The sequence below is a fragment of the Priapulus caudatus genome, unplaced genomic scaffold, assembly GCF_000485595.1.
Source record: "Priapulus caudatus unplaced genomic scaffold, Priapulus_caudatus-5.0.1 Scaffold891, whole genome shotgun sequence".
Classification (NCBI taxonomy): Eukaryota; Metazoa; Priapulida; class Priapulimorpha; order Priapulimorphida; family Priapulidae; genus Priapulus; species Priapulus caudatus.
This window is the reverse complement of record NW_014577952.1, coordinates 88,550-113,289: the sequence shown is the minus strand read 5'-3', so window position 1 is coordinate 113,289 and position 24,740 is coordinate 88,550. Positions and strand designations below refer to the sequence as shown.

The window sequence follows — 24,740 nt, the reverse complement described above, 5'->3', positions numbered from 1 at the left end:
GTGACCTGTTACACATAGTTTTATTTTCCCTGGTTCGAAATATTATATATATATACGTCTCTCTCACAAATCAATTGATGAATTGAGGGTTTTTCACTTGGTGAGCCACTTCTTTTTTTTACAATAAATAGCAGTAAAAAACAACCGTACATTTGTGGCTTTTAACTTCTTGTAGCTTCTCTCATATTGTAGTAAACTGCATCATTAAGAGCCATTTTTATTGCTAAGTGATCATAAAAAATAAGTCTCAGTGTCTAATAATAATTAGAAAAAAAATCATATAATAATAATAATGATAATAATAATATCGTCCTAATAAATTGCAAATATGCAGAAACAGAAACATTGTGGGCAACACAAAAATAACAAATAACAGGCATAAAAAAAATATCAAGTTGAAATCAAAAGAATCGGTCAACAGACACATACTGATACTCGTTATTATTTTCTTATACATTAGGATAATAATATAGTATAAACAATAAACAAGGTAATCACAGTAGAAAAATCGCACAATTGCAGAAATTGCAGCTAGTCTAAGAAATTCCCAAATGTTTGGCGGCCCTTCTCACTTCTTCTCGCGAATTCATTGGCAAGACTTTGGACAGAAATTGTGTCGAGCAAGACGTGATGGCTGTTACACACGGCAACCGCGTTCAGCCTCCGCTGAGTCATGGTGTTCCTCAACCACGTCTTGAGACGCCGAAGAGTGGAGATGCTCCGCTCGCATTCACTCGAAAAAACCGGGCATACAAGAAGCAACTTGAGAAGAGTCGCAACTTATGGGAAAAGGTCTCGTACTTCCTGCGTCATGCCACGGTACGCGACTTCGGCTTCATGCACACTGCTTGCCCCCGTTGGCTGCTTGAACATTGCAAGCTGTACGGCTAAGATATCTTTCTGTAAAGAGAGTTTCAGTAAAATAATGTCATTCTTGGAACGAGTTACAGACATTTTACAGTAGATGCATGTCACTTAATTTCCATTTGTGTAATAATACATTAGAAGAGTATGAATAGCGATGACGGATTTGTAGATAAATGTTCAGTATTTATTGTCTGTAAAATATGGAATTTTTCTCCACTTTCCTCCTGAAAGTAAGGGGGGAGGGGGATGATTGTACATGCTATCTCCCACCTCAATAAGTGTCAGAGAGATAGAGAGAGAGCGAGAGAGAAAGAGCGAAGGAGCGCGAGAGCAAGAGCTTGCAGGGCATCACGACTATCATACGAGCTACATTTACCCACGTCTAGGAGAATATGCGCATGTAGATATATGCTCGTTCGTTCAGTTACAAAATATGTAGGCTAAATATTTTTAAACCTCACATAATTAGCATTTACTATAATAAGTACTTAAAACGGACCATTTATGTAGGTCATGTTAAACACGACAATGTCATTATTATTTACTGCAGTTGGATAAAATGACTGACTGCACGAATTCCGTAATATGCGTCTATCCACTTCCCATGACTCTAATTAAGGTTTCCTCTCTCACCACTCGTCTGTCGTCGTAATAATTAATATGATTACTACATGGATATTACTGGAGTGTAAATAAAGTATTTAAAGTGGCACGAATGTATTATATATGGTAGCTATATCGAATTATATTTACAGTTGTTTTGATGATAATATTTTAGGAGGTAACGTTCGTCGCGGACATGCCAGCAAATCTGCTCACGCTCCGAGACATGACAGAAGATTTCGAGCTGACTGGCTTCACAGAGCAGGATAAGCTGCGGGAGGTGCAGAAGTATGCTGCGTTCTTGAAGAAAATTCTAGAGAGGCAATCCCATTTGGCCGGGACGTGCGAAGTCATCATTTACAGAGGTATACCTATATTGTAGTATAAACGAATTTTTTTTGTGTAATGTTAATGCTTTAAGGCAGGTTTGACCTTGTTTACTCTTCCGAACAACATTTGAACTTGGGTCATTGCGTGAGTATGTCATTTAAGAGACGTGATGCATTGTCAAATACGTAAAAACACCTACGGCTCCCGCTCTGTCACTCTCCCCCACCATCTCGAGCTTTCTCTGCTTTCTTCTTCCTTCTCTCTCGCGCGCTCTTACTCTCTCTCTCTCTCTCTCTCTCTCTCTCTCTCTCTCTCTCTGACTCACTCGCCCCTCCTGTCCTCCCGCTCACCCTCTCTCTCTGCATCACTAAGTGGCTCTCTTTTTCTCTTTTCTAGATGAAGTCGTGGGAGTTGCTGACATCCTGCAGACATCATATAAATAATTAAGTTAAATAAAATTATTTCTGAGCTGTATGAGCAGAAGAAGCATGAATTCTATGTCACCTTTATTTTCTTAACGTGTGGGGTCGAGGGGCCCGCCGTAGGGGCCCTGGCGGGATTACAGGGGCAGAGGCCCTTACCGGGGGAGCAGGGGGCGAAGCGCACGGAAGCTCTTGGATTTGAGCAATTTAGAACCTTCAAGATGGCAGTTTTTGAGGAATAAAATAGTAAAACTTTTCCTAGGTTTGTGACGTTCCCCATTGTTTTATTATGTTAGAAATATATATATACGTCTCTCTCACAAACTCAATTGTATAGAATTAAGGTTTTTCACGTGAACCACTTATTTTTTTACAATAAAAGCAGTAAAAAACAACCGTACATTTTGTTTTAACCATTTGTACTTCTCATATTGTAGTAAACTGCATCATTAAGAGCCATTTTTATCGCTAAGTGATCATAAAAAATAAGTCTCAGTGTCTACTAATAATTAGAAAAAAAATCATATAATAATAATAATGATAATAATAATATCGTCCTAATAAATTGCAAATATGCAGAAACAGAAACATTGTGGAACACAAAAATAACAATAACAGGCATAAAAAAAATATCAAGTTGAAATCCAAAGAACGTTCAACAGACACATATCTGAATACTCGTATATTCTAATACGATTAGTATTATAATATAGTATAACAATAAACAAGGTAATCACAGCTAGAAATCGCAGCAATTGCAGAAATTGCGCAGCTAGTCTAAGAACTTCAAATGTGCGCCGCTCTCACTCTTTCGCGATTCATTGGCAAGACTTGGACCGAAATATTGTCGAGCAAGAGTGATGGCTGTTACAACCGGCAACTCGCGTTCACTCCCCTGAGTCATGTGTTCCTCACCACTTCTTAGAGACGCAGAAGAGTGGATATCTGCGCCGCAATTAACTCGAAAAACCGGCAATACCAATGAGCACTTGAGGGGTAACCTTGTGGAAAGGCTCGTACTTCCTGTCATGCCAACCGTAAGGCGAATTCGGCTTCATGCAGCCTGTTGCTCCCTCGTCGGTGCTTGACATTGCAAGCTGTAACCGCAAGATATCTTCTGTAAGAAAGTTCAGTAAAATAATGTCATTCTTGGAACGAGTTACAGAATTTTACAGTAGATCATTTCACTTAATTCATTTGTGTAACAGATACATTAGAAGGTATGAATAGCGATGACGGATTTGTAGATAAAGTTGTGTATTTATTGTCTGTAAAATATAGGAATTTTCTCACTTTCCCTCATGAAAGTAAGGGGGGGATATGTATTGCATTCCCACTCAATAAGTATGGGGATATGTCCCCCCCGCCGCTATCTACGCCCCTGTCCCTGGCACAGCTCAGGCGCGCCTTACAGCGGATCTGCTGCAACGTCGATCTGAGGCGACACGACTACAGACGGCAACAAATAGAATCAGTATAGTCAACCTTTATGACAGGAGCATCCAGTCGCGCGTGCTAACGGAGCGAAAAAACAGGGACAGCAGCGAAAAACAGTAGATGACAGGACTGTTGCCACCACAGTGTGACAGAACGGTGGTCACCAGAATGTGTTAGCACACTAGTATATATAATATATATATATATATATATATATATATATATAATAGGGAGAGAGAGGAGAAAAAGAGAGAAGAGAGAGAGAGAGAGAGAGAGAGAAAGAGAGAGAGAGAGAGAAGAGAAGAGAGAGAGAAGAAAGAGAGAGAGAGAGAGAGAGAGAGAAAGAGAGAGAGATAGAGAGATTTGCGCGTCACCAACAAACAACGGAAGATCAGAGCCACAGAGGACGAAAGTTGTATTCATGTTGCATTCACAAAAATCATAAAAACAACTAGAGCTGTACTCTGGTATCATTGCTTCTTCTACTTTTACTACTACAGATACACGCACACAGGTTTACATGCATAACCGAACTAGACACACATAGAACTAATTGCATGAACATCGTTCTCATTTAATTTTATCTGAGCGTGATCTTTCGACACGTGCCACCTTCAAAGGGTCCCTCTAAGTTTAGGTTCTTTGTTTTTGTCGTTCCATTAGAATTTTCTCTCTTCCTCTTTAGTTAATTGCAAATATGATACTTTTTGTACTTTTTGCGATGCGCAGTGCTGATCCGTCTATTTGATCAACGTTGTCTCTTTCCGCCTTCGACATAGTCCCTTGGACTTTAAAGACTAATATTTATGAGGTTAATAGGTTAGTGGCCTCGGCTGTAGAGTTGGCGCGTGTCTGACATTTCATTGCTGGCCCACGCAGTTATATGCCTTGCTTCGGTGCTGAATTGACTGATGACGATATGACAAAGGTATCACACTCCCAAACTAGCCAATCGGTGCTGGTATAGGTGAAATAATTTGATTTTTGGTGGATATGGACAAGCGTTTTTTTCATCGCTACAAGGAAAGGCGCTACATAATTATGTGTAAGACACGTAAATTGCCTGTTTTGCGTGGTTCTCGAAAAAGGTTTCTACAAAAAACATGAAACAATATTCGAGTTAACAAAATTGCTCTGCCTTGCAATGTAGCGGTGTCGAGTGGCACTGCGACTTCCTCAAAAGAATTCCGGGTGATTTACTGGAATTTCTTTTAGCTTAGTATGGTCACCAATGGAGAATTATTTCACCTTGTAAAATCATACGCCCATCTGAACGTATAATCTTAGTTACTCAACTGTCCGCTAGGGACGCTAATGCCTTCACTACGGCTACGACCACATCGGTGCATATTATAATAACATGATATTATTTACAGCTCAGTGACTACGGCGGAGAAATAATTTTCTAAAATCACTTGAATCTCTGCGGTCTCGGTCGAAACACTGCGGCCAGAAGAATAGTAATACGTTAATACCCCCGATAAAAGATGCATATACATATACATAAAAGACGATTTTCACACGCGCACACGCACATACACACTCATACACATGCACGTGCGCAGCACACACACACACGCACACACACACACACACACACACGTACACGCATATATGTATGAACTAAAATGTAAGATGATAAATGCGCTGGCTAGGGCGACAGTGAACACTCGAGTCTTTTCTTGTCGTGTACGTATTTTATTGATTAATAGCGTTAGGATAACATTGAACCGCGTTCGCTTGACTGATGCAACGTGGGGTGGGGCGATACGTCGTGCAAACAGAATACCGTAGTGAAAGGTCATGGCGGACGTTACTATGAGGTGTATAATGTATTTACAGAAATATTGTACTGTCTACTCATATCGAGTTGTCGGCTTTAGTTCATTATTGATTGCAAAATTTTATGTCGTATGTGTAATTTTCACATTTGCAAGCATCCACAGAGAATACAACAACGCGTCGATACAATAACGTAGGTGAATCTTTTTTATTAATTGCCGAAAATAGAAACATTGAAGGGCATTTAAAAGAAAAATGAATTATTAATTCAAGAGCCAAAAAGTTTCTATATACCATAAAATTTACATCTAAATGCTACTATTTCCTCTCTATCGATATTTAAAAATCCAGACATCACAGATATTGCTGAAAATTTAGTTCTTCGTGGTATTTCGACTTTTACATTATGAATAAATGCAAGAGGTAGCTATAGATTAAAAATAGCAACATCCACGAACTGGCGTGAATAAGGCGGAGGGCGGGGCCTTGCGGTCATCAAAGGCTCGGAAACAGGACGTGCTTGGTCGCAACAGTTAGTTGTTGAGGGGGTTGGTCATCAGCAGATACATCTTACAGCTTGCCTCTGTAGTCAAAGTCAAAGTTCTTGACGTGCTGGACGAGCCTGTAATAACATTGAAATGTCATCGTAAAGCCTATTAAAAAAATAGCGATATGAATACCTTATCTCACGAATAGCCTATGTCGAAATTTTGGGCGTAAAGTTATAAGCTTGAGGAGCGGAAGCTTAAAGTTTAAATTGTTTTAAGCTAATCTCCGCGAAACCTAAGCGACATGTAGCAGCTATGACCGAAAGGATAAACACACAAGCAAGTAACGGGACGGAAAGAGTAGACTGACGACCCTCCAAAAACACAATAGGGGCAATATTGTTCGAGAACGTACCAGTCCTTGCAGAAGTCGACATCGTCGATATTGACTGGGGCCGTCAACCTGCTGAGCTTTCCAATGAACTCATCGTGCGCAGCCTTGTGGGCCGGGAAGCCGTGGTAGTTGGCCCTGATCATGACTCCCTAAAATAAAGAAAGATTAACTGATGTGCTAAAAGTTAAACCGAATACAGAGGCAAATTGAGGTCGAGGCATATTGAGGTTACTCGGTATCATTAGATTATAGAATGGGAATACGCGCATAGATAGTTAGAGGAAACACTATCGTTGAATGACATTGTACACGCTGATGAATGCAGAGATTATACAGAGTATTCTAAATTGTACAAACCTGCTCATATGTGAAGTGAGCAACCATCAGGTCCAAGCACTTCTTCAAGGTTTCCGAGCAGATGGGGTTGATGGCAACATCAAAGATGATCTGGAAAAGTCCCTTGTGCTCGTTGTCCACCTGGTCGTACTGTAGAAAGAAAACGCTTGATTATTAACTATTAATATTTAATATAAAATAAACCATTATTCACTAAAAGTAAATGACGTATTGGAAATTATGCCTAACTTAGTGTATAGTGAATATATTCTGCTATTTTAGATATTAGCGCTCTGGTTATTCTCAAGAAGAATCGAATAATTAATTTACGTAAATTTTAACGATTAATATAATGCACAGTATTTGCAAAATCCGAATATTTAAGATTAAAACGTGCCCTCGCAAGCACGTAGTAACTTGGCAAGAATGTAATAATCTATACCCATCTACTAGTCATTTAAATAGTGGAATTCCGCGAATACTTACGAAGGTCATGAAGCTGTCATCCCAGCAGTATGGTTCGGGAACTGTGAAAGGCATGATGCTAAGTGTCTCAACTGTGCTGACTGAACACGAGATGAATCTTGGACCAATGCAAGGGTGACGATTTCAGAGACTCGGTCGGTCTTTTATAGGTGGATGGGACCACAGAATCGCGTCACTGCAACAGGGGTCACCGTGTGCCCACGTCCGATAACGAGACACGATAACACGATTGAACTTTTCGTCGTGGATATCCACGCGTAGTTATCGCACGACTGTTTCTGTTATTTCCGTGTACGAAATACAAAAAGCGAACCTCGAATGCTAACGTTCTGTGATTTTAATGTATTAAGCTAAAATATTAACCGTAGCTCATTTCCCCCGTTCACTGGAATGCGACCATCATTTTAGTAATGTCCAGGGTGTATGCAGTGTACGTGCACGCGCTCACGCATCTACACGCAAAAAACACAGGAAACCGTCAAATGTATTACTTCTCATTATGGAACTAAAAAATCAAAATCTAGGCCTGATTTTGCCTTTCGAATCACGCCACGAAACCAGCACGTGGCCCCAACGTAAAAAAAATGTCGTTTCGATTCGATCAGTACGTGTAATTGTGTCAGTACGCGAGTACGAGAGTACGCGAGTACGAAACCCACACATCCCGCCAGTACCCTACTTCATAACCATAATATAAATTCAAGAGTTAAAACGAAGCTAAACCAAAGTAATAATTAATTAAATAAACAAAAACCACGTATTAGCAAAATGTAACTGCTGGGAAATGATTCGACGGTAGCACCCATTGCACATTGTAAATTTCTATAATATATTACCTACGCGCAGTGCAAACAACGAACAACTCTGAAACAGAGAGCCTGTAGTGAGACATCATATTTAATATAGTTAATCTTAATGAAAACCACACCACCACATTAGGTTGGGTCCATACGACAGCATAAGAATCCACTTGTCTTCACACTGTCCGAGACAGATTATTAACAAAGCACATGCGCAATATGAGAAGGTCTAAATCGATGTAAATGAACGTGGATTTTTGTAAATTATAACGCTTAATTGAACCATAAAGGCATCTGTAGCCTAACTCGAAAATGACCTTGCCATTTAAAAAAAACATGAAGAATAAATCACGGCGAATCGCAATCGGAGCGGAGAGGAAATGTATCCGGTCTGGAGATAATCCTAAACTACTATGTTCATCCATGCACGTGTTGTGATTGGCTAGACAGGAACGCGTGCAGACAGGGGCAACAATCGGTGAATAAACGCTGATGTAATGCGTTTCGAAAAACTTCCCTCTCGTCGCTCGAAAAAAGACAACATGCAACATAGAATAAAATAAAATAAAATAATAATATTAATATTAATATTAATATAAAATAAAATAATATAATATAATATAATAAGTATATAATATAATAAATATAATATAATATAATATAAATAATATAATATAATATAAAAATAATATAATATAATATAATAATAATATAATATAATATAATATAATATAATATAATATAAATAATATAATATAATATATATATAATATAATATAATATAATATAATATAATATATTAATATAATATAATATAATATAATATAATATAATATAATATAACACGCTCACGCGCTCATACGCACACACGCACACACGCACACACGCACACACGCACACACGTACACACGCCACACACACCACACACACACACACACACACACACACACACACACACACACATACTGACACACACGCAGACAGACACGCACACGTGCATATGCACACGCACACGCAGACACACACGCACGCACGCACACAGACAAATACTTAGATTAGCAATATGGCTTGTTGATCACAATAAACTCTACTAGTCTACATAAATTAATAAGGCAACGTAATGCAAAATTGTTTGCACATGTGTTTGACATTCTTTTATTTGTTACGGCCAAACTATTATTAAAATCACTGTTTTATTGTGAGTACACGTGTACGCATTCGTAACGTAACGTATCATATTGCGATAATCCTTAAACACTCAATCATATTAATTAGCTAGTCGGCACGAACACGGTGATTGAATGTAATCTAGAGCCGAAATGTAATAGGCGCACACGGTGTACTAGAACACAGGGCTATGGATCTTAAATCGATGACTTGAAAGTGATCAAACCTAAAATGTAACCCTCTTGAAATGATCTAACAATAAACTTCAACTTTTCTACGATTATTTCCAATGATAAAGCCGAGCCTCTATTATATCTAACAGTATCGTATGGATAGCGATCAGATCCCGTCAGGCCATATCAAGCATTTAGTCAGTAAATATTTAAAGTCAGTCAATATTCATGCATGTGTACTGAGTATCTAGTGGTTCGTCGAGAATTCTGGTTGAGTATCGGCATTTCAAAAGCGAACGCCGTGGACCGAGATAGGTTAAAAATAGGTTCTTTACAGTGAATTTATTACTGAACGTACATAGTCTAATACCTTCCCGGTTACTACACCATGGCTGTGGGGCGTAAAATATCCTAGTTTGCTGCTATCTTTTTAGCTCAGTGGCACGTGTGGTACACTTGGCGGACAAACATGGTGTAGAGAAGCGAATCTGCGTCCCGTAGAGGCGGTGCGAGCCTCGTTGTCACAAATTGTAACATTATATGAAGCCAGAAGAGTTCTGTATGATCGTTATTCTCAGTGGGGCGTTAAACATTTCGTTCTAACGTTCAAACTACAATGGTTTGTTTCGTTGAAAAAAAAACAAATCGAGAAAAATGACCCATCTCCCCATACATGGCGGTATACCCGGGCTGATGTGATTCGACAATTTAAGGCTGGAAGTCAGTAGCCTAGATTTTTATTTTTATTTGTAATTTAGAATAAACCGGGAGTCAGTTTCCGGTCTTCAACGATATCGTGAGTGAACGTGAGTCTTTGCACGTAGGCAGCGAACGAGATGTCACCGATGGCGATAATCGTCGCACTATAGTCCCGCGGGGAGGCTGGATTGCACGCAGCGTTTCAGTTTACTATAAGCGACAACGTCTCTAATGTAATTTTAAGCGATATTCTTACACTATTTTAATAGAAAATAGCAGGCGTGATGGTATATGAGGAGAATGAAGAAGAATGGCGACGAAAATCTGCATTTGCTAGTGGGACAAAAACATGCGACCTACCCCTCGAATATCGATGCAGTTATGTGATCCAATCTTGCTATAAAAGATCAACTCGACACTATGATCATCGTCCTTACTTTACCACGGCCCTCAGAAATTCTACTCGTGTTCAGTCAGCACAGTAAGCAAGATGGCGACCTACGCAGTTCCCGAGCCATACAGATGGGATACCAGCTTCATGGTGTTCGTAAGTAGAATGCTGGTTTACAAAAGCTGTAAATTATTCAGACAATTGTATTTTTAAGCTATTCGTTTCCACCGTAAAATACGCAATATATATATATATATATATATATATATATATCAAGTCTCTTGATATATATATATATATTAATGAAAGTCGAAGGCTCGCACGAGTCTCCATATTTATTTGTCTGACTTTGCTTTCAGTACGAACGTCTGGACGATGAGCACAAGGGTCTCTTCCAGAGCCTATTTGCTATTGGTACCAACCACGGCTCAAAGGCCGCGCTGAAGAAGTGTCAGGATTTGATGGCTTCTCACTTCCACTACGAGCAGGTAGGTCAAATGTGTTGGTACATCACCAAAGCTATTACACACGTAGTTTAACATAGAAAAAAATGCTTTACTTAGATGTTATAATCCGTATCTGTTCACTACTTTAGCACAACAATACACTTCATGGGGGTATTATATATATATATATATTAATTATTTATATATAAATAATATTTAATTTATATATAATATTTAATTATTTATTTATATGAACTATCAAAACAGACCAATAGTAGCCCACTCTATGATTTTCTTGCTTTATATATATATATATATATATATATAGTTGCTAACCATATAAGGGTTATTAATTTCTACTTTATGGCTTTGACCAGGGCCAGTCATGACAGGGCAAACTACGCCGGCTTCAAGGAGCACAAGAGTTTCCACGACGGATTCCTTGCCCATCTGCCAAGCTGTCCACCCCGGTGTCCGACGAGGAAGTATTCTACTGGCAAGAACTGGTGCGTTAAATTTATCTTGCGAGATGATCGTATTGGCAAATGCGGCGTCTTGTATTTTATGAATTTGTTACGAATTATTATTATTTGTATCATTGTTTGTAGACTAGACACACACGCTCGCGGCCTTTATACCGACTACACACGCACGCACGCACGCACGTACGCACGCACGCACGCACAACACACACAACAGCACAGCACACATCACACAACACACACACACACACACACACACACACACACACACACACACACACACACACACACACACACACACACACACACACACACACACACACACACACACACACACGCGCGCGCGTTACATCCACAAGAATACATAGGTTAGGGTTAGGGCTGTAATGTTTGTTCTCATTACAGGCTGGTGCAGCACATCAAGAACGTTGACTTCGCGTACAGAGGCAAGCTGTAAGATGTGACCCCCAATGTTTTACGACTCGGCCTAATGTTAGTGCAGCCAGCCGCCATCTTTGACTGCGCATTAGAGCTTTGAGGACTCATGGTAATCGGATCTACTATATACGGGCTTCACTGACATAGCTTCACCACTGCCAGCAACAAAGAAACGTGGTGCTATCTTTCACCACCAATACGTCATTTACCGGCAAAATTTTGGTCACTACACTTTCGTGGCCTCATTTTTATGAATCACCGTGATGTTTTGTTATGATACTCAACGACATGAACAACACAAAGCCAGATTTATGTTTGTTTCAGTAATCTTATGTCGTGATGGCTCGTATATAAATACACACTCTTTTTCCCACGACTCTTTATGAAATTCCTGACTATATATAATCCTTTCGATAATTAATGAGCATGGGTTCATCCCACATTGGCGATTCCGTGTATTATTACAAATCCATTAAAATTATTTTGTATATGAACTAAAATTTGCCTGTTGTTATGGATTGCGTATACGTGTTTAGTTTGCTTATACCTTAAGTATTATTATTATATATTTAGTAGGAATCACATTGTAGTCGGAAGATACCGCCACCACTGAAATAATTTGAATATATAATTTAACAGAAAAATTATAGAAAAGATGAAACATAATTACCCCGCGCTACGACAACAACCCGGGTTACGTAAATTTCCCTATACGTAATTCATAAATTATATTATGACCACTTTACTCGACACACGTAACAAAAATTCACCGTCGCTTGATTAAAAAAACTAGTGGATCTTCTTCTTAACAAATAATGAGCACAATCGCCGTACATATATGCACATAATAAAATACAGCCAGCAGACAATACGTCGGGCGCGCCATTTTTGATACGTGTGACGTACCACTGTCGCGTTAGACAGTTTTACCGTGTATGCGTATTCCTGTAACATGTCGCCTCCTCGCACCCACTTTACATACTCGAAGCACATATTACTTATATAAAGAGCAGATATTCACAACAAGCTCAGTTGCTAGCGAGACAGCTTACGAAGCGAAGATCAGCCGTAAACGGCGACCAACTTTAAAATATCTTTCATCTCCAGGTCAGCGCATGACACGCCCAAACCCAACAAACCTACCGGTAAGACCCAGATGAGCCCAGATGAGAGCAGAGAGAGAGAGAGAGAGAGAGAGAGAGAGAGAGAGAACGAGAGAGAGAGAGAGAGAGAGAGAGAGAGAGAGAGAGAGAGAGAGAGAGCTACTGCCCCTTCGGGAAGGCTTATCTCTCCGTCGGAGAAAAAGTCACTAACGCGTCATGGAACCATCTATGAAAAAATCCGCCTGTGACAGCTTTAATAATCCGCACACTGCTCAACGTTGTGTGTAAAAATTATAATCACAATCCCGACAAACCCTTGACTTTTATTTCAAACTTAATTGTTTTAATTCGTTCTTAACGCTCAATTTTGTTTTAATGATTTAGTATTAGCTTGACCAAGACCTATAGCAATAATTTGCTTTTGACTGAATTCAATGTAAATAATGTCATTCAGCAAGCTTGATCAGAATACACGTTCGATACGAAAAGGTCCCTGTAGGCTGTATAGCGCGTGATGCTCACAGTATTTTACCGCATTACCGCCATATAATAACAGCTTCATAACGCTGAATCGCCCATCCCTGTAATAAATTATGTCGTCATGTTGTCGTCAATTATGTCGTCATGTTGTCAACAATGTTGTCATGTGCGTTCAGCAAGTCTGCCTAAAACTTAACTGTTCTCTTCGTATCCCGAATATGAACAACGAACAGAACCGTTACCCGACGCATATCACACAGATAAATCGACAACTAGCTAACTATAATATACGTGTTATTTATAAACTATATAACTATAACTAGCTAACCAATCTAACTATAAACGTGCGTTCGTTCACACACGAGTGGGGGCATGCGTGCACGTATACGCATTGGCGCACGCACATGCAAGCGTGTACTTACACACATACGTGCACGTACACGCGCAACGCACTCATTACCTGTGGTGGATGTACACGCCGCGCATAGGTACACGCACGCGTGTGTTTACAGGACAAGTAGTACTAGTATAAAGTATATAAGTATAAATATAAGTATATTATTAGTCTGTGCTTGCGCACAAGCGACTTGAACTTTGCTATGCGGTATCTTCAGGTTTATGCCACAGAAAGCTGGGTTAGCTTCCTTCCCTGCCTGTTGTGATTACAATAATCCGTGAATGGATTATTAGAGGGTGTGCATATGTGCATGCATGTATATTTATATTATAAATATGTATGCAGAAAGGGTGCATGTGCATATGTGCATGTATGTATATTTATATTAATATGTATGCAGAAGGGTTGTGTGCATATGGGCATGCATGTATATCTATATAAATTTGTATGTATAAATGGTGTGCACATGTGCGATGGATGTGTTGAGCATGAGAGAGAGATATTGTGTGTGTGTGTGAGAGAGAGAGAGAGAGAGAGAGAGAGAGAGAGAGAGAGAGAGAGAGAGAGAGAGAGAGAGAGAGAGAGAGAGAGAGAGAGAGAGAGAGAGAGAGAGAGAGAGAGAGAGAGAGAGAGAGAGAGAGAGAGAGAGAGAGAGAGAGAGAGAGAGAGAGAGAGAGAGAGAGAGAGAGAGAGAGAGAGAGAGAGAGAGAGAGAGAGAGAGAGATGAGAGGAATGCGCGTACGGCTTTTTGAACAGTGGTATATCTCTTCTTCTTTCGTGTTGTTGATCTGTTTTATTGACACGCCTTCATTCCACGCTTTTAAATGTGAGGAAGCAGATAATTGTTTTCTAATGAGGTGATGGCGTGAGGGGTTGGCGAGGGAGGGAAGGCGTGGATGGTACCGTATATGGATAGGGAGATGAGTGAGGGTATTAACCCTAGCCTCGTCGTCACCTCTCCCCGTGTCCTTGTGTACTCACCCGCATTCTGAAGAATAATACGGCCTGCGTAGGTAAAAAGGTTAACTCTTTTAATTTGACAAAATCAGCAGAGCCCACATGTCGTCTGTTATGGAGAAGGCTCGGTTCGTTCTTTATCTTGTCCTGTAGTGATCGCTGGGCATTGTATATGAGATTAGGTTGCAAAGATGCGTGTGAAAACACATCTCTATGAATCTTATTGCGTACATTTCCACCGTACATTTGACGGCATTTACTCACTGACTACTTTTATATGGAAGCTCTGAAACGACATACTATGGAAGCCCTGAAACGACGTATGACTTTTTGAGTTTTCGAGTTTTCGAGTTTCTGAATTTCGTATCGTATATAGTACTACATATGGAGGTCAAGCAAGGGTCACACAGGGAAGAATGTAAACACGTGAGAACACTCATTGAAAAAAAAATTTAAGTCGTAAACAGACACACTGCGCATGCGTTATGACGGAGATTCTAAATTTAAATTAGGCCCTATGCTTTCCCGCTTAATAGAACACACATTTACTCTCACGGTAGGGGATTCTAAATTAGAATTATGCTATCCCGCTTAAAAAGGCACACATATTTACTCTTATGGTAGGAGATTCTAAATTTAAATTGTTCTTTCCCGCATCACATTTCCCGCAACACATTTAATCTCACGGTAGGCGATTCTAAATTTAAACTGACTTTAATGTCACGGAATAACGCATGCGCAGTGTGTTTATTTTTGGACTTCAAACATTTTCTACGACTCTGTCAACACTTTATATATATATATTGATGGGAAATTCAGAAACTCGGAAACTCAAAAAGGCGCATGTCGTCTCAGGTCTTCCATACCAACATAGCTAAAAAATGTCTTTGTCCAGTAAATATGCAAGCTGGACAATTAACGACTTGAAAGAGGAGCTGAAAAAGAGAAATGCGCGGGTTTCTGGTAGAAAGGCTAGTAGAGCGGTGAGTATCTCAAACACGGCGTAGCTAGTACGACTACGAGTACGAGCAGCAGGAGTTACCATACAACCCCGATACAACCTAGCTCCAGAACTATAGTATAGCCCTTGTTCGCCAGCCTGTGGCGAACAAGGGCTATACTATAGTTCTAGACCTACCATACAGCCCAGAACCCTAAATCATTAAAATTTAATGTAAAATATTGAATATGTTACGTTGCTACTTATATTTATGAACGCTTGAAAGTAGATTGTGAGCGCGGTAGCTTGTATAGTAAAGTAGCCAAATAGTTGCTAATGTTATATATCCTGTGTATTATATCCTAGGGTATAGGTGTATCAAATTTGTGATATGTGGGGCGTGTAGCAGTACATGGTTAAACTTGATGCGATTTCTGGAGGGGTGAAGTAGGAGTTTTGCCCCTACAGGCTAGGGCGCTCTCCTCTTTATAAACACAGGTCTACATATAAAAATCTATTTCAGAAAACTATGCTGAGATACCCCCTAACCATAATAAATGCATATTCATCAGAAAATATAGCTTCTGTGGTGAGATATTGCGCATGCGCTAACACTCTAACGTAGCCAGATTGTGTACTGATTGGCATATGCAGCGGACACCTTACATGCAAGGTATTCGTCCTATTTCTTAAGTGAGGTCTACGGATGGTATGTTATCATATAAATCTCTGCTGGGATACCTGCTCTTCATTTTAAATGCATGAATTTTGCAAAATATTCTTCTTCTGATGAGATATTGCGCATGCGCGAGCACCGTTTCAGGCGCTCTGCAATTTGATGACGTCATAGGTCATTACGTAGGGGTTATTCAAAGGTCAAATTAATGGTACTAATTACCTTTGATGTACATATAGTTCATATGAAATATCAAAGTGGTTGGTTGAGAAATGTAGATGACATGGCTAAAAAAAGTCAATGAAATGCAATAAAAGTACAATTAAATGACGTCATAGGGCTACTAATTACCTCTACTGTGAACATACCTCATGTGAAATATCAAGGTAATTGGTTGAGAAATGTTGAAGATATGACTAATTAAGTCCCAAAAAATAGGGAAAAATGCTCCAAAAATGTCCCGTTTTATACCTTCCCATAGTTAAGAATTTCCCAAAATAGGTCAAAATTCCGTCACAAAAATTCCCGTAACTCGTGACAGGAGTTATAACAAATTATCTACTATGCCTATCATTGCTTTTCTTTGTTTCACATCGGACATAATAAAATATATGAAAAGGCATGCGCAGATGAAACTTAGTAACTCAGAAACTCGAAAACTCGGAAACTCAAAAGTCGTATATCGTTTCAGGCTTCGATACTTTTACCTATACTAACTGCCAGATGAATTCACATAGTTTCATTACGTGGAGCCCTCTGTTGGCTGAAATAAGTAAAACGCGCATTCAAAATTGCCTACAAAGTTTCGTAGAAACAATCCGTTGCATGAAAGTAGCATTAAAACAATCAGAGTATGTATGTTGTTCCAATATGTGAGTGAGTTCAAAGCCAAAAAATAAATTTACACTTGAAAACTGAAAATAAAGGATGCCGATTTAATTTATTCATGAATAAAAATTATCTCGGAAATCCATCTCGAACTTGCCGAACTAATACGGCTAACGTTGGGTTCGCTACAGGTTAAGCATATTCAAGTTTACATTATTTAGGAACCAACCCTGTAGATACGTTCAGTCTAAAACACAACCTCAGAGTAGCACCACGGAAAGTTGTCTTTTTTAGAAGAAGTGATATAGCCCTAATTTGTGTTAGTTTTGACTCAAATAAAGTTCACTGTTGAATTAGCGCTAGATCATTAATTTATTTTCCGCAATGCATTGATAGCCATGCAGCCTAGACATTAGAGCTGCCGTTCTGCGTTTAAAACTATATTCACGAACTCCTAAAGAAATCAGATATGCCCACGAGTATGAGAGGAGTAGGAATTACTGAAAAGATAATACAAACGAAACAGTAAACATTTATATTAAGTTGAAAATAGCTTTTATTAAGAGTAGTCACGGAAAATTGACATTTTCTTCACTATTGAGTTCGTTAAATCAATTCGATAAACAATCAAACGGAAGACATTATTAACAAATCCTATTGCTGAACAATGCTTCGCGTTCAGATGATGATATAAGAATTGTTTTTATATATTTTTGAATTTCCACATATTTTTGAGTACGGTTATAAACATTTGTATGTATTCATAATAATTTATACACATTGAGTCGTGTTTATTACGTTAAAATAGGTCTAATAACCAAGTAGAAGACATTATGACAAATACGTTGCTGAATAATGTCTCGCTTTCGAATGAGATATGGGCACATTTTTTATATATTGTTGCAATCGCAAATATTATTTATACCACTAGTGAAAAATTAATATGTTCGTCACAATTCCCAAGCGGTGTTTATAATATCAAAATGATTTTAAACAATCTATTCAATTACATTATTCATATATTAATAAAGCTATTGTTCCTAAATGCTTTACTTTCAGGTAATGATATGTGCACATTTTTCAAATCATTATTGACAAATGATCTGACACCTAACACCACGGCTGGAAGATCATATATACCTGTGGCAAACAGTAGGGTTTCATGTGCTAACTGTAAATGCATATTGCCATTTTTAAAGAATGCATTTACATTTTATTGAAAGGGTTAAAAATAGTGTGAACTTTGAAATTCTGAAATAGATTTTTGTTGATTTACAATTTATTTTCGAATTTTGAAGCCAAGGTTAACATTTTTTAGATTCAGATCAAATTGTAAAACTGTTAATAAATTCAGGCATTATGAAGTTTTTTAATTCAATTACAGAATAAAAATCGTGATTGACTAATTAAAATTAGTTTCTGAAAAGCGAAAATGTTGGTGATCCTGAAGTGCCTATATTTTGATAATTGTTTGCCGAAATGTTGCCAAAGTGTTGGACAGATAACCGGAAACCTCATAACCGGAAACCTCTGAATTGGGAATGTTGGTGTATATGCGTGTGTGCGTGTGCGCGCGTGCGTGTGTATGTATGTGTGTGCGCCACAGAAACAACTGAATGCTTCTGGGCTACCAAAATAGAGAGCGATTTCTAAATATTGTATTTATCATTATGTGGCACATAATCTGGCACATCTGAACCGAGGGTGGGACGTATTGACATAATAATTATACAGGATTTGATGCATGTACATACTGTGTCATGGCGAATGGAGCTTTTTGAAAATGCGTTTGGTTTTGTAAAACTATTTTGAATATTGGATTTATATATTTTTGGAGCCAATATTAATATGAAGATTCCTGGACTGCCACTAATGACATTTTTCAAACAAATTTTTGTTAGTATTTGCAAGTATTAGGCAGATAACCTGACAGGTCTGAACCGGGTGTGTAAGCAACATAGAAATCTCGATGCTCCTGCATGGCTACCAACATGGGCACTTTTTATCAAAAATTTGTTTGGTGATTATGTGGCAGATAACCTGGCACCTCTGAACTGGGGCACGGATGGGATGGTGCAGGGTGACATATATTGCTTGCAAATAACAGGGTCAAGTCAGATGCACTTACTTGCACGTGTGTACCATGTCATCGCAAAGAGAGCATTTTGAAATTGCAGTTAAATTTGTGAAACCATCCTAAACTTTGAAATTGGTTTTAGTTGATTCGAATTTAATTTGTGATTTTGAAGCAAATGTTAATATTTTTGCGACTCAGATGAAATTTTGAAACTATCAATCAATTTTGACTTCAATGGCGTGATTGAATAATTGGAACTAGTTTCTGAAAAATTTGGTGCTCTTGGATTGTTAAAATTCTTTCCTCTGTCTGTCTGTCTGTCTGTCTGTCCGGACAGATAGACAGACAGACAGAACCAGGATAGATTTACAAATTTAAACGCAATTTAAATATTACTCTCTTCGCAATGACACAGTATGCACGCGTAGTCAGCGTATCTGACCCTACTATTTGCAAGCAGTATAATAATGTCATCCCTGCCTACCCCACCCAACCCTCGGTTCAGAGGTGCCTAAGTATCTGCAAAATAATTACAAAAAAAACATTTATTTCAGTGACATAGAAATATCCAGATTTATGCGTTTTACACACATGCACACGCGCGTACACACAGGGAGATGGAGACAGACGGACAGAAAGAAAGACAGACAGACAGGCAAATAGACAGACAGACAGATAGACAGACAGACAGACAGACAGAAAGACAGACAGACGGACAGCCGGACAGACAGACAGACAGACAGACAGACAGACAGACAGACAGACAGCTAGATAGACAGATACACTGACAGACAGACAAACAAACTGACAGACACACAGACACACAGACACAAAGACAGACAGACAGACACACACACAAAGGCAGACAGACAGACAGACAGACAGACAGACAGACAAACAGATAGACAGACAGTAGTCAGACAGACAGATAATCAGACACTCGGACAGACAGACAGACAGACAGACAGACAGCTAGATAGACAGATACACTGACAGACAGACAAACAAACTGACAGACACACAGACACACAGACACACAGACAGACAGACACACCCACACACACAGGCAGACAGACAGACAGACAGACCGACAGACAGACAGTCAGACAGACAGACAGTCAGACATTCGGACAGACAGGCAAACAGACGGACAAACGGACAGACAGACAGACAGACAGACAGACAGACAGATAGACAGACAGACGGACAAACGGACAGATGGACAGACGGACAGATAGACAGACACTGTCTGTCTGTCTGTCTGTCTGTCTGTCCGAGTGTCTGATTGTCTGATTGTCTGTCTGTCTGACTACTGTCGGTCTATCTGTCTGTCTGTCTGTGCGTGCGCGCGCGTGTTTATATGTGTAAAAAGCAAAAATTCGGGATGTTTCTATGCTACTAAAATAGACACGTTTTAAAAATGTTATTTCTGTAATCATTTGGCAGCTGATCATCTGGCACCTCTGAACCGAGCGTGGGGTGTCGTGGGCAAGGGAGACATATATATTGCTTGCAAATAGCACGGTCTGATGCACTTAACTTAGCGCGGATACTCTGTCATTTCGGAGAGAGCTTTTTGAAATTGCGTTAAAATTTATAAAACTATCCTGATTTTTTAAAGGGAATTTAATTGATCCGAATTTGATTTTAGATTTTGAACCCAATCGTAATATTTTTGAAACTCGTATAAGATTTTTAAACGGTTTATGAATTTGGACATTATGTGGATTTGGAATTTGAGATCACAACTAAATGTGTTATTGAATAATTGAAACTCGTTTCTGAAACGCGAAAATTCTGGTGCTCCTGGATTGCCACAATGCACGAATGTACGTTTCTTTAAGTGTTTGCAAACATTGGGCAAATAACCGAACACATCTGAACCTGAGGTGTAAGTGTGTGTGAATGTATGTGTATGTGTGTGTGTGCGTGCGTGTGTGTGTGTGTGCGGTGTGTGGTGCGTGGTAAATATCTGGAAGCTACTGGCTGCCAACATGTACACGTTGTTCTAAATATTGTTTCTGTAATTATGTCGTAGTTGGTCTGGCACCACTGAAGTGGGGTGGGGTGGGCGAGCCAGGGGTGGCGTGTATGGCAGGGGTGGCGTATGACACAAATAGCAGGGTATGGTGCACTTACTTGCACGTGAGTGCGTACTCTGTCATTTCGTATTGAGCATTTTGAAAATGTTTTTGGTTTTGTAAAACTATCTTGAATTTTGAAATGGATTGTAATTGATTCGAAATTGATTTCAAATTTTTAAGCCAATGGTAAATTTGTGAAAGTGTTAACGAATTTTGGCAATAAGTGGATTTTGAATTTGATTTCACAATTAAAGATGTAATTAAATAATTAAATAGAATTTCTGAGACGCAAAAATTTGGATGATCCTGGACTGCCATAAGTGACACTTCTCTAACGTTTCACCAAGTGTTTGTTAGTATTGGGCAGATAACATGACACGCCTGAACCAGTAGTGTTTGTGTGTTGTGTTTCTCTCACTCTTTTCCATACACTTTCTTTCCCGGCCTTTCTATCTCTCTCCCTCTCTCTCTCTCTCTCTCTCTCTCTCTCTCTCTCTCCCTTCCCTACTCTCTTCCTCTCGAGTGGTGTGTATATTTAGTGCAAAAAACGCAAATTCTGATTTCTACTGCAAAATTAAACATCTTTTAAAATTAATTTTGTACATAGGTGCAAACCTAACATAAATTTTTGGACAGAATGGCGGCTTAACGAATTGATGACAACAATCAAAGTTGATATAAATATAAAAGCGTGAATACAGTAACATAGTTTCCATAACGCCGAAAAATTTGGACGCTCCTGGACTGCAAAATCGACGTTAAGCGATCCAATTATTACTGTTTTAGTATTGACAGATAAACAGCACAGTCCGACGATCAAATGTGTTGTAAATGCTCTCTCTGCTCTTTATTTGTCTCTATCTATCTATCTTCGATTTCTGCCTGTTCTGCCTGCCTGCTACCTGCCGGCCTCGACTGCCTGTCTGCTGTCTCTGCCTGCTGCTGTCTGCTGTCTAGTCTGTCTGTTGATTTGTTGTATGTATGTCTGTCTATCTATGTTCTGCCTCTGCCGCCTGCGACTACCTGCTGCCTGCCTGTCTGCGCTGTCTGCCTTGTCTGTCTGCCTGCCACGATGCATGATTGACTGACACATTCTTTATGTTATGCTTGTGTTGTATTAGTTTTACTCTTTTACTCCTCCTCTTTCAACTACCTCTCTCACTTTCTACTCTTACTCTATCTCCTCTCTCTCTCTTCTCTCTCCTCTCTAGCTCTCTATCTTCGCTCTCTATGCTCTCTCTCTCTCTCTCTCTCTCTCTCTCTCTCCCTCTCTCCCTCTCTCACTCACCCCCGCGTGTGTCTGTGCGTGCGTTAAACGCAAGAATCTAGATGTTCCTGAAATGCTACTAAAATAGACACCTTTTCAAATATTATTTTTTGCAAATATATGGCAGATAATCTGGCACCTCTATACCGGATTGGGTTTGGATGGGGGGGGGCTGTCAGCGATTGCATCATGAGTATTTCAATGATTGAGTTCTGTAGTTTATAAAAATAAATAACTAGTTTCTGAAACGCAAAAAATGCACAGAAGAATACTTTTTGAAAATGGACATTGAATATCAATTTTGGTTTCCAACAATCACCTTTTATCCTTAAAATTAATTTATATTTTCAAATTCAATCTACATTCTTAAAGTTAATATTGGATTTCAAGATAAAATTCGTTTTTTTTTAAACAAGTAACGTGTTTGAGATAAATTTCCTTTTTCAACATCATCTTCCGTTGTCGAAGCCCGGTTGCTTCTTCCAATTTTCTACAACTAGTATCTGGTAGGTGCGCTGCTTCCATAGGAGAGCCATCCCTATGTTAACCTTAAGTGACTAGCAAATTAGCATGGAGCCTCAGATCTTCCCACTGTAGACATGGAAGTTACTTCTTGAAAGACAACTTCGAAGGTCAGGATGGCCATATTAGAGCCTATGAAGGGATAGGTAAAGGTGCAGGATGGGGTGCAACGTAAAGCCAAGAGGGTGGTAAGTCAGGGAACATTGGAGCAGGTGATTGAAGATAGAGTCGAGGTGTGAAAAGAGAGAATAGATGGGGTGAGGAATTGACGGCAGCAAAGTTGGGGAGGGAAGAAAGGGTAGGCAAAACCTTCTCACTTTCTCCCATCCTCATCCCCGCAACTCCTACCAGTACCACATATGTTCACTCTCTCCACGCCTCACCTCCGTCTTCACTCACCTGCTTTAACTTCTACCTGTCGGTCACACGCTAACCTCACGTTGTCGCCCCACCATGCATCTTTTGCCTATACTGTGGCTATCACAACTTATTGTTATTAACTTTCAAGGGGTAATTTCTATGTCTGATTTAGTAGGAGCTGAAGGTCCAGGCTAGTTTAACTTATCTTCTCTGGTTATCAGTCGGATGACTCTTCTATGACACCAGCTCATCTACTAACCGCCAGTTTCAAAAACTTGAAGAAGCAAGCCAGCTTCAATACCGAGAAATGATATTGAAAACGAGAATTGACTGAAACAACGCCAGTTGGTTGTAAAAATACAAATTTTATATGGAAAACGAAAATTAATTTTGAAAACGTAGATTGATTTCGAAAACAAAAAATAATTTTAAAAACGAAAAACACTTTGTGAAAACTTTATTGAAAGTAGAATTTTAAAATTAGAAATAGAAATTTTGAAGGTGGTGATTGATTTCGAAACGGGAAAACGTTTTTGAAAATCATTAGTGATTTTGCGAACGGATATCGGGTTTTCAGGTGGAGATCAAATCTAAAAATGAGAGTGAGAATTGATTTTGAAATTGTATGAAAATTTTAAACAGAATATGAATTTTAAACTCGGGTCATCTAAGTCATGATCAAGTGCTTCAAATCAGTTTGCTGAATATAAAATACGCTGATGGTCATAGGCAGTCATAACTATAGCATTTTCTCGAGATCTTTAACGATTATGTGCCATATAATGTGCAAGCTCTGAACCCATGGCTTCGATTACATTTGGGTTCAGAATCATTGGCCAGAAAAAGGTGGCGTAGGTTTTTTTTTATTAGAAATTCTAGGAACAAGGTGCTTATGTCAAAATCAGGTCATGTGTGAATGTGTGTGTGTGTGTGTGTGAGAGAGAGAGAGAGAGAGAGAGAGAGAGAGAGAGAGAGAGAGAGAGAGAGAGAGAGAGAGAGAGAGAGAGAGAGAGAGAGCGCGCGCGACGAGAGAGAGAGAGAGAGAGAGAGTATATACTCTCTTTGACCTATTATTGCTATCATACGCCATGCTGGACATGCATTTCCATATTGTGGCTTGTCTGTGAGTTTTAGGCGTGTGTCATTCCGTTGAAGTTTTAATTTCCATAAATGGTCCATGTTAAAATTGCATTGACTCCCGAAATATTTCGCGAAGGGATCATCCAAGCAGGAATTTTTAATATCATTGTTGCATCAGACCGGTCGTCAAGGGTCGCACGGCCGTTGCTAGGGCAGAATTTCCCAAGA

The 24,740-nt window shown here is 39.2% G+C and overlaps 2 protein-coding genes and 1 long non-coding RNA gene across 4 annotated transcripts; 2 read left to right on the top strand and 1 right to left on the bottom strand.

Moving 5' to 3' along the window:
* The first annotated feature begins 1,625 nt into the window (after positions 1 to 1,625).
* Positions 1,626 to 2,620, top strand: LOC106814249. The gene is made up of 2 exons (XR_001394583.1): positions 1,626 to 1,835; positions 2,197 to 2,620. It is a non-coding gene; the product is annotated as an uncharacterized LOC106814249 (long non-coding RNA).
* A 3,005-nt stretch (positions 2,621 to 5,625) lies between these two features.
* On the bottom strand, positions 5,626 to 7,287 carry LOC106814254 (myohemerythrin-like). Its single transcript, XM_014818550.1, has 4 exons — positions 7,146 to 7,287; positions 6,681 to 6,809; positions 6,345 to 6,472; positions 5,626 to 6,063 (listed from the first exon to the last, which is right to left on the bottom strand). The coding sequence occupies exons 1-4, from the start codon at positions 7,197 to 7,199 to the stop codon at positions 6,012 to 6,014; spliced, it is 363 nt and encodes a 120-aa protein (XP_014674036.1). The 5' UTR covers positions 7,200 to 7,287; the 3' UTR covers positions 5,626 to 6,011.
* Positions 7,288 to 10,392: 3,105 nt separating this feature from the next.
* On the top strand, positions 10,393 to 12,241 carry LOC106814253 (hemerythrin subunit A-like). Of its 2 annotated transcripts, none has more exons than XR_001394584.1 (4): positions 10,393 to 10,531; positions 10,735 to 10,863; positions 11,199 to 11,327; positions 11,709 to 12,241. XR_001394584.1 is itself a non-coding variant. In XM_014818549.1 (4 exons), exons 1-4 carry the CDS (start codon positions 10,475 to 10,477, stop codon positions 11,758 to 11,760), a joined length of 366 nt encoding a protein of 121 aa, XP_014674035.1. In that variant the 5' UTR covers positions 10,393 to 10,474; the 3' UTR covers positions 11,761 to 12,241. The 2 variants fall into 2 exon arrangements, 1 of the variants encoding a protein (XP_014674035.1); XM_014818549.1 differs by having other exon boundaries at positions 10,735 to 10,865; positions 11,202 to 11,327.
* Positions 12,242 to 24,740: the final 12,499 nt, after the last annotated feature.

Bases quoted from the DNA above. Each gene is read 5' to 3' on its own strand.
- LOC106814253 (XM_014818549.1), top strand. From the start codon at position 10,475: ATGGCGACCTACGCAGTTCCCGAGCCATACAGATGGGATACCAGCTTC. The intron at 10,866-11,201 runs AGGTCAAATGTG...TTTGACCAGGGC, and splicing joins CACTTCCACTACGAGCAGGT to CAGTCATGACAGGGCAAACT. The intron at 11,328-11,708 runs GTGCGTTAAATT...TTCTCATTACAG, and splicing joins TATTCTACTGGCAAGAACTG to GCTGGTGCAGCACATCAAGA.
- LOC106814254 (XM_014818550.1), bottom strand. From the start codon at position 7,199: ATGCCTTTCACAGTTCCCGAACCATACTGCTGGGATGACAGCTTCATG. The intron at 6,810-7,145 runs GTAAGTATTCGC...TTCTTTCTACAG, and splicing joins ATGACAGCTTCATGACCTTC to TACGACCAGGTGGACAACGA. The intron at 6,473-6,680 runs GTTTGTACAATT...TCTTTATTTTAG, and splicing joins CTCACTTCACATATGAGCAG to GGAGTCATGATCAGGGCCAA.